Genomic DNA, 10,648 nt, shown 5'->3' with positions numbered 1-10,648 from the left:
TTTTTGTACCGGGGATTGAAGTCAGGTCCTTGAGCTTGTGAGGCAGGCAGTGGAACCATTGAGCTAAATCCCCGGCCCCATAGGAGTGATATTATTTCTTACTGAGGTTAGCTTAGTATCAGTCTGAAAGGTGTTTTCTAGAGAAACCACTAAAATGAAAGTGAAAGTATTACCGAAGGAATTAAAATGCTCTGAAAATAATTAATTTAGTGCAAAGGAAACAAGAACCAAAAAAGACATGAACTACATTAAAAAAAGTAAAATAGATATAAATCTAACTACATCAATTAAAATCTGTCAGATTAAACAATCCAATCAAAATTGTCAGGCTGGATAAAAAACAAAAAGTCCAACAATGCACTGTTTACAGCAAACGCACTTTAGATTTAACAATATAAATAGGTTGACATAAAAAGAAGGAGCAGAGGGCTGAGGATTTAGCTCAGTGGTGCTGCCACCTGCCTTGAAAGCACGAGGTCCCAAGCTCCATCCCTGGTACCAAAAAAAAAGCAACAAAGGATATTAGGCAAGCCATAATAACCACAAGAAAGTTGGTGAGGGTATCTGCACTGAAAAACCTTACTAGAGATCAAGAGGAACTTTTCTTTTTGCAGTGCTGGGAACTAAACCCAAGGCTTTTGCAATGAGCTCCATTTCTATCCCTGTTTATTTTGAGCAGGATCTTGCTAAATTTCCCAAAGGGACTTGAACTTACAATCCTCCCTTCGAAGCCTCCCAGAGCGCTGGAATGACAGGCACATGCTACCACCAGACTTGACAATGAGGGACACTTTGAAATAGCAAAATGGTCACTCCATCACAAAGACAGCAGTTTTGTTTTTGTTTTTCTTTTTTCCTTTTTGGTCTGGGGATTGAACCTAGAGGCACTCTGCATCTCCAGCTCTTTTTATTTTTTATATTTTGAGACAGGGTCTTACTAAGATTCCCAAACAGGACAGACTTGGGATCCTATTGTCTCAGCCTCTCTGAGCACTTGGTGTCTCAGTTACTTTCTTGTTGCTGAGACAATATACCCAACACCCATAATGGTAAGTTTACTTTGGCTCCCAGTTTGTAGAGGTTTCAGTCCGCAGTCAGCTGGCTCCAGGGCAGGGTGACATGGTAGAGGACATCTCAGAGGAGAACCAGGTCTTGGTGTAGCACAGGAAGCAGACATCAAGGGAGGAGAAGGGAAACAGAACAGGCCATGGACGAACCCCTGCCCGGTGTGTGCCACCAAGCCCTGCTGAGGTATAACCGTTGTAAACACATAGGCACCTACAAACAAAACTCCAAAATACACACAGCAAACCCAGACGGAATGAAAGGACAATTCAACAATAATAGAGGCTGTAGTGCTCTGCTTCCAGTAATAGAAAAGCTAGGCAAGGCTGGGCGTGGTGGCACACACCTGTAATCCCAGCACTTGGGAAGCTGAGGCAGGAGGATCGCTGTGAGTTCGAGACCAGCCTGGGCTACATTGTGATTTCCAGGTCAGTCTCAACTACATTGTGAGACCCTGTCTCAAAACACACACACACGCACACGCACACACACACACACAAAAAAAGTAGGCAAAAGATCAAAAAGGAATTTAGCTCAGTGGTGCTGTCACCTTTCTCCAAAGTGCAACGTCCCAAGATGGATATCTAGTACCAAAAAAAAAAAAAAAAAAAAAAGGAAATTCAAATGAAACAACGGGTATCTGTGGAACACCTAACAACAGCAGAAAATACATTCTTTCCAGGTGTACATGAAACATCCTTCAGGCTGGAGAGTGTGCTAAACTAAAAAAACAGTAAGTTGAAAATATTGAGATCTACAGAGTACTTTCTGTGACCACAGTGAAGTAAAATTATTAAAAATAAGCAAAATTTGTGAAATGCACAAATAATATGGAGGTTAAACAGCTCAATACTAAATGACCAATGAGTCAAAAAAATGGTCAAGGAAATAAAATATTTTAAGATGAGCAAAAATAATGAGACACCATACTAAAACTCATAGGACTCAACTGCAACAATAGGCAGAGGGAAATTTACATCTACAAATGCCTACACATTAAAGAGAAAAAGTCTCAACCTAACCATCCAACCTGAGAGCTGGAAAAAGGGCAAACCAAACCCACACCAAAGAGAAGGAAAGAGAAAAAGATTCAAGTATAATTAAGAGACTAGAAAAGCAGTAGAGAGCTGGGCAGGGTGGGGCACGCCTGTAATCCTAGCACTCAGGAGATTGAGGCAGGAAGATTTCTGTGAGTCTAGACCAGCCTGGCTACATAGTGAGTTCCAGGTCAGTCTCAACTACATAGTGAGACCCTGTCTCAAAAACAAAACAAAAAGAAAAGCAGTAGAGAAACTACTTAGTTTGGTGTAAATAAGTGTCCTTTAAAGAAGATCAACAAAATGGATAAACCTTTACCTGAAATGGTAAAGCAGAAAAAAGTTGCTATGGCTTCGATGTTTTTCCTTCAAAACTTCTGTTACCATGGGTGTGGTGTCACAATGTCTCATGCCTGTAATCCCAGCACTTGGGAGGCTGAGGCAGGAGGATTGATGGGCATTTGAGGCCAGCCTGGGCTACATAGTTCAAGGCTAGCCTGAAACACAGGGAGACCCTGTCTCAAAACACCAAAAAACAAAACAAAAAAAACTTGTGCGGCAGTGTAGTCATCATCAAGTTTGTGTGTCCATGGTATTTGAAGGTCAAGCCTGGGGGAGCAGTTAGGGTTCAGTGAGGTCAGGAGAGGGCCCCATACCTCCCTTCGCTTCCTCAAAGCCAAGACCTGGGCTCCTATTCTGCCCTGTGAATGACCCTAGCAGGGATCTTCACTTTGCAATAGCAAAGGGATAAGACAAGCCTGAAGTTGCTAAAGTCAGAAACAAAGTAGAGAACATTACTCCCAACTGCAGAGATGAAGAGGAGCATAAGAACATATGAAAAAGGCCTTGGGATTTAGCTCAATGGTGCTGCTGCCTGCCTTGCAAATGCAGAGTACCAAGTTCGATCCCCAGTACAAAAGAAAAAGGAAAAATTCCAACAGCTTAGACTACATAGTGAGACCTTATCTCAAAAATGAACAAAAACAACCAACCCAATAAATGTTAAAATTAATGTAATGTACCTTATCAAAAGAATAAATGATATAATCTCATTAAAAATCATTTTAAAAAATTTAGCATCTGGCTGGGTGTGGTGGCGCACACCTTTGGTCCCAGCACTGGGGAGACTGAGGCAGGAGGATCGCTGGGAGTTCAAAATCACTCTACACAGTCAGAGCCTGTCTCAAAATGAATAAGTAAAATAAAATTAAGCATCTGACCCATCGGTAGAGTACCAGGTCCTAGGTTCTATCCTCGGCACTCCATAAATAATGGTCTCACTATGCAGTACATGCTGACCTTGAATTTACAGTGATCCCCCTGCCTCAGCCTCCCAAGTACTGGGATTACAAGCATGTGCCACCCCCTGCACAGCATCATCTTTCATCCCTTTTCTTTCCAAAAGCAACAGAGAGAAGCTTTCTCAGAAGTTCACTTCTGTGACTGAGATTATTTCCCCTAAAGGAAACGTAGTTGTCTTAAGCCATTTACCGAGGTGTTTCATCAGACTGCTAAGAAGGAACAACCTCTGGAGGAAGCGACTGGAAGTCGTGACTGCCCAGATGCACTTTTGTCAACCTCCTAAGGGTGGCTGTCTTAGTCAGCTGCCCGCTGCGAGACACAGTACCTGATGCCCACAATGTAAAGGAGGAGAGGATTCACTAGGTTCACGTTTAAAGCGGCTTCAGTGCGCTGTCAGTTGCTCCAAGGTGGGAGCATCACACGGCTGAAGGTCGTGACAGCGCAAAGCTGTTCAGATCCTGGTGTCCAGAAAGCAGAGGAGAGCAGTGTTAGGGAGGGCAGAAGGACCCAGTGTGGTGACCAGAGTCACACCTCCATGACTCACCTGGACACACCCGACACGTGCACCCCATCCCATTGACATCCTGAAGCAGAACCACCACTGCCGTTGGGAAGATTACCTGAGAGACTTCCTGCATGCAACCTCTTCCTCTTGCAGTCAAGCTCTGCCCCCTCCCTTCCAGTGATGTTTTTTTGCTTCTCCCACAGCTGCAAGGAGCACTGCCCAGGCCATTGCTTGCTCTTGATACAGCTCAGTTATTCTAAAAATCATTTACTATCTGTCAAATTGACTGCAGCCCTCTTTCCCCTTTCTCTCTCATGACAAGGACATTGACCTTCAGGCATCTGCCTTTCTGTGAGCTTCACATTTGCGTGGCTTTTTGTGCTCATTCATGTTTGTCAGCTTTCTGCTGTCACACAATACCTGAGTACACGGTTTATAATGAGGAAGTTTATTTAGGCTGATGATTTCAGGATTCCGGTTCATGCTTGGTTGGACCTGTTGTTTTGGGCCTGTGGTGAGGCAGCACATCATGGTGGAAGTGTGGGGCAGAGGAGGCAGAGAGACACGAAGGGCTCCAACCCCAACACCTGCTTGAAGCCAGCAACCCCTGGTGACCTGATTCCTTCCAGTGCCCCCCACCCCATAGTTTTCCACCACCTCCCAGCAGCGTCACAGGCTGGCAACTGAGCCTTGAGCATATGGCCTTTGGGGACACTTAGGATCCAAACCGTAACTTGTTAAATGGACATGCATGTTTGTCTCCTGTTGGCCTTTTTTTTTTTTTTACCCCCCAGAGAAACTGGAGAGGGCAGAAGAGAAGTTTCCCTTGCCTTTGCAGTGGCTTTATGGCCTTAGGTTGAACGCGGATCATTTTGTGTTTTGCTTTGTTTTTGTTTCCTGGGGATCAAACTCGGGAACCGTGCCACTGAGCTAAATCCCCAGCCCTAAGCTGATCTTTTCTGAGGCTCAGTTTTCTTGTCTTTAAAATGAGCATTCAAGAAAATAATATAATATATCCTTGAGCCTGTTGAGTCTTTAGAATTGACCCGGGATGGCAAACCCTTTAGAGATGTGTACCTAAACTTCAGCCCCAACCCACTTTTTTATCACAAAGCGCTATCCGTAGAGAGCAATTCTACATAAATTTGGGGGGGAAATCATTTTATAATTAAAGTATGACTACAGCTGTCAAAAGCCCAGTGTCGCCTGGCCCGAGAGCCGGCTGTGGCATGGGAAACACAACGCTGCCTGCCCCCGGTCACAGCTGAGGCTCAGTGGTTCTTTGAGAATGGAGTAGTAATAAAAATTAAAGAAAAAGAAGAGAAAGGTTTCCCCTGGGGAGGGACGCATTCCTTATCTACTTATCTCATCCCGCCCACTGTGGTGAGAACACACTCCTTACACTGCTGCTCTGCACAAGAACCCGCTGATGTAAGATCGTCATCTGCTTAAATTCCTCGTCCTGGGATCCCCTCCCGCACATCACCGATGCTCCCTCCAATCGTTGCACCTCTTTGCCTGCGCCTGTTCTGAGGCGCTGACCTCCTGGCCCCCATGGACTTTGAAATTACGCAAGTCTCTGTTGTCTTATTTTCTTTAGCCCCCGCTGTCCCCTTTCTAGGCAGTTGAAGGATTGATCACCCTCCAATAGATAGCCAACACTGCAGTGAACCTCAATACTGAAAAAACAACTCATACATTGACATCCTTTGTCTTAAAAAAAAAATAACACAGCGGCTGGGGGTTTAGCTGAATGGCACTGCGCCTGCCTCACAAGCACAAGGTCCTGAGTTTGATCCCCAGTACAAAAAAGAGAAAAAAACATGTGCCATAGGTTCACCAGCACTGGTAGAGACACTAGCGATGTGACTTACTAAACACTCAGGATTTCCACTTCAGGTTGTATACGGATATTACACAGGGAAATAAGAGAGAAAGCGCTTGATAGGCTTGAGAATTGTAGGTATTTTATAAACTTAGTCTTTGAAAAAAGTAATGGACATTTTAAACGTTTCCAGTACTAGAGATAAATAATCACTCATACTCCTACCCTGCTGTAATTGGTATTATTGTAGTTTTGTAGATTTTTTTTTTTTCCAATTTGGGCACTGAAACATTTTAAATTTTTATCAGCATGTGTTCGTAGTACCTAATGATTACATTCTTCATGGGGAGCTGGTGCATGGACGCAGCTCGTCATAGTTTCTTTATGTCTCCTTCCCTTCTTCTCCTTCCCCCTCCTCAATCCTCTGCTTGGGCATTTTAGGGCTGAATTTATTTTATAATCTTTTTTTTATATACCGGGGATCAAACGCAGGACCTTGTGCTTGTGAGGCAGGCACAGAGACACTCAGCTAAACCCCCAGCCGGTGAATTTATTTTAACTTGAATTTTTTAAAATCCTATATTACTTGTAATTCTTTTTTTAAACTTTTATTAATTTTATTGGTACATTAAATGAATACATTATAATGACATTCATTGTTGGAAATTTGTATCTACATAATCAGTCTTGGTTCTTATTTAACTTGTAATTCTTTTGACAATTTTTAGGCCCTACTTTCCCCACTTGGTGGCCTTTTGATTGTTTAGTTTTATAAATACAGAAGCAGTACTTTATTATTTTATTTTATTTTTGGTACTGGGGATTGAACTCAGGATCTTGCGCTTGCAAGGCAGGTAGCAGAACCACTGAGCTAAATACCCAGCCCAGTACTTTTACTTTTGATCAGGTGTAACGGTTTCGTACTCTGTTGTATTTTTATATTTACCAAGATAATATAATGCAGTGATGTGAACTAAGATGCCCTTAACTTCATACTGGCTATGCATGAAAATCCAATTTGTGCTGAAATAACTCCAGGAAACTAAGATGGAATTATTAAAGTTCCTTTTTTCTACTTTTGAAACCTAAATGAGGGGTTTGGGTGGGTTTAGCTCAGTGGTAGAATGTATGTTCAGCATGTGCAGAGTCCTGGGTTCAGTCTCCAGCACCAAAGACAGCAAAACAAAACAAACAGTAAGTGATAACTCATTTTCCCAACAGCCATATTTTATTTTTGTAGATAAAGTATTTGTAATTGGTAGGAACAGAGTAGTTTGACTTAAACTGTACTGATGTCTTTTATTTAATTGAAGGTCCATTTTGGCCTCTTATCTTCTGAAGGAAAAGCTCAACATCTTGGGCAAACTGGGGTGCCTGCTGAGCTGTGCGGGCTCTGTTGTGCTGATCATCCACTCCCCGAAGTCTGAGAGCGTGACAACGCAGGCTGAGCTGGAAGAGAAGCTCACCAACCCAGGTAACTCCTGCTGGAGAGTGCCGAGCAGCCCCGTGTCCACCGTACTTGGCGTCGTTCTGGGGCAGCCGTGTGTGCAGGCCGACCCCAGCTGCGCAGACACTGACCAGGCAGCAGACCGACCCCACACGGGGTTCCTGACACCTGGGGGCCCTGCTCTCCAGGAGGGTGATGAGGGCCTCCTTCCTGAGCCCAGCAGCTCCCTCCCGCTCTGCACCCTGCTGGGCTGTGCTTTGCTCTGCCTGGCTCCTGCCCTACCCCTCTGCTCTCTGGGCTCTCCTGCTCAGGTGTTCCTTCCTGCCCCCCCGCCCTGCAGACCTGCTGGTGAGGCACCTGTGGGCTCTGCTCTGTCTTCCCGCACCTCACCTGCTGATGGGAAACTTAGAGTAGAGACAGGGTTTTGTATCTGTGTGTGTTTGACGTGTACTAACTTTTTTTTTTCTCATTGAGTCTATTGGGGTTTTTTTGTTTGTTTTGACACGTAATAACTTATTTTGACAGATGCAAAAAACAGTGCGGTCACACCCACTTTAAAGTACAAAGCTCCTTTAAATTATGCCCATTCGACCACCCTGTGATCACCCTGCTGGTTACCAAGTTCTGCTGCAAGACCCACAGAGTTGCCTTCATACAGGTGTCTCCAGGCCACAAACCACCGGATGCCCCTTTGAAGTCCTTAGTGACAGTGATGGAATAGCATTGAGCTGTCCGTAAAATTTTAAACAGGAGCCAGGTGTAGTGGCGCACGCCTGTAATCCCAGCACTCGGGAGGCTGAGGCAGGAGGATCACTGTGAGTTTGAGACCAGCCTGGGCTACATAGTGAGTTCCAGGTCAGTCTCAACTATACAGTGAGACCCTGTCTCCAAACAAAAAAAACTTTAAACAGGAATCCAAAGTGAAATTAACCAAGATGAGCCACCAACCCCTGATGTTTAGTTTTATCTAACATCCAACCCTGAGCATTGTGATATTCATTCACTCTCGTAAAAGCCAGAATGTAGCTAGGTGAGTACAGGGACAGTGGGAAAAAATGAGAGAATCAGATGTGAGCGGGCTCAAGGATTAATTTTGTTTATTTATTTATTTATTGGTACTAGGGATCAAACTTGGAACCTTGCGCTTGCGAAGCAAGCAGTGGAACCACTGACTAAATCCCCAGCCCAAGGATTAATTTTAAGTAATTTCCAGAAGACATATCCAGGGCTACTTTTATTTATTTATTTGGCAATGGTAGGAATTGAACCCAAGGCTTTGTGCATGGTAGGTGAATGCTGTGCCACTGAGCTGTACACCTAGCCTTTATACAGATTTAGATATGTAAGTATTTCAGTGACATTAAAATTTCGTGACAGTGAGCTATTAGGGGGGAAAGTATAAAATGGTCCCTACAAGGGAATGATAGTGAAAAGGCTGCTGGAAAAGAAGTGAAAAGCATCACAAAGCTGAGGGCCATCTGGCTGCCTGCTCTGTCATGTAAGAAACTAGGATGTGTCCCATGAAAATCGGCAGGTTTTCCGGGTGTGGCTTTTCTTCCCAAGCTGCCCAATTCTCACAGATACCAAGGCTGTTGTCCACAAGCCCACAGTGGCTGTGTACCCTCTCCTGCCCTCTCGAGCTAACTGGCTGCTGACCTCCTTTCTTCCTGCCCCTGCCCTTGAGCCCCTGACATTACACCATCTTGAGGCCTGGGACCCGTTTCTTTTGTTTTGTTTTGTTTTGTTTTTGAGGCAGGGTCTCACTATGTAGTTGAGACTGACCTGGAACTCACTATGTAGCCCAGTCTGGTCTTGAACTCACAGCGATCCTCCTGCCTCAGCCTCCCAAGTGCTAGGATTACAGGCGTGAGCCACTATGCCTGGCTGCCTGGGACCCTTCTGAAAGGCAGGCCCTTCCCATGACAGCCCTGCACCCTGCCCCTTCTCCGATGCAGTGTCTGCTTCTGACTCTGCCCTCTCCATCTTTGAACCTGCTTCACAGACACTGTGTTATGTTGCATCCTGTCTCTGCCTTTCGGTGCCTCTTTTCCAGGGTTTGTTTTGTTTTGTTGGTAGATAGGATCTCACTATGTAGTTCAGACTGGCCTTGAACTGTGTAGCTCACCTGAAACTCCCAGTGATTTTCCTGCCTCAGCCTCCCAGGTGCTGAGATTATAGACGTGCCCTACCATTCCCAGCTCACCCCTTGCGCAGTTTGTAGCTCAGCCTCCCACAAAATGGCCCTTTTCCCTTCGTTGCGCCTTCCTGAGTCCTCCCAGAATAGGGCTCCATAGTTCCCTTCCTCACCTCTGCAGGCCAGGGCTGTAGCTGCCTGCTTGCTAGTTTGTATTTCTGTATTGAATGGTTCATGTCCAGGTAGTACCCAGCCCTGGGAGGTTTAGTTTCCTCTTTATAATGTGGGGATGAAATTCATTAAAATAGGCTGGATGGAGTGGCCCATGCCTATAATCCCAGCACTCAGGATGCTGAGGCAGGAAGATGGCCACAAGTTCAAGGCCAGTTTGGACTACATAGCAAGACCACCTCTCAACAACAACAACAAAAATTCATCAAAATGCAGCCTCCTTGTATACCTCATTACACAGCAATGGATAGAATGCTGGAGCTGTAAAACAGAAGCAGCAGGATGCTACTTTATAAATGATCAGGTTGGCACAGGAGGAGGTGGGTGAGGACCAGCAGCCCTGTGGTCTGACAGCTACAGAAGCAGACTGTTTGGAGGCGCCCCTTCAGTGACTCCGACAGGGCCTTGCCATCCACAGCAGAATCCTCTGAGACAGACAATAACTCTTGAAGTTCCGGTTGAACAAAGAGTAATTTTCCATCAGTTTACATGGAAGTTGCATTTCTCAAAAATTCATCATGTAGGAGGAAATCCATATGAAGGGTACTTTATTTTGAACATAAGACAGGTTCTGGGCTCTGTTACTATGACCAAGTTTTCACTTCCAAGTCCAAGGAGACAGGCAGGAGTCATGAGAAGAGGGTCATGTGTGTGTGGGGCTCTCAGCAGCGCCATGCCCGCAGTGTACAGGCCCCTCCATTGTAACAGGTACTGACACCCCTGTTTAGGGTCCCCTTCACCCTTGATAGCTATTCACTAAGAATCTGTGGGACTGACTCTAGAGAATAAGGAAACCCATCTTATAGCTTGGTGCAGTGGCACAGACTTGTCATCCCACTGCTCGGGAGGCAGAGGCAGGAAGAGCACAGATTCAAGGCCAGCCTGAGAAAGAACCTTTTAAAAAAAAGAATTAAAGGCTGAGACAGGAGCATCACTTAAGCCTTGGAGTTGACCAGCCTGGGCAACATAGCAAGAGACCATCTCCAAAACAAACAACAAAACAAAACACAGGGCCGGGGATTTAGCTCAGTGGTTCTGGCGCCTACCTCGAAAGTGCAAAGACCCGAGTTCGACCCCCAGTACCAAAAAAAAAAAAAAAAAA

General features: G+C 45.1%; 1 protein-coding gene across 1 annotated transcript in view; it reads left to right on the top strand.

The window, feature by feature from the left end:
• The window catches only part of Nipa1 (NIPA magnesium transporter 1), a 38,126-nt gene that overhangs the window by 24,689 nt on the left and 2,789 nt on the right, over window positions 1-10,648 (top strand). The window contains exon 7 of the mRNA XM_010612951.3: window positions 7,076-7,208. Within this exon, the coding sequence (XP_010611253.2) occupies window positions 7,076-7,208 (133 nt within the window). The remainder of the gene's footprint in view (window positions 1-7,075; window positions 7,209-10,648) is intronic.

This window comes from Fukomys damarensis, unplaced genomic scaffold (assembly GCF_012274545.1).
Source record: "Fukomys damarensis isolate Sample0158 unplaced genomic scaffold, DMR_v1.0_HiC HiC_scaffold_7, whole genome shotgun sequence".
Classification (NCBI taxonomy): domain Eukaryota; kingdom Metazoa; phylum Chordata; class Mammalia; order Rodentia; family Bathyergidae; genus Fukomys; species Fukomys damarensis.
Note: the sequence above shows the minus strand (reverse complement) of the source record. Positions and strands in the feature narration are given on the sequence as shown.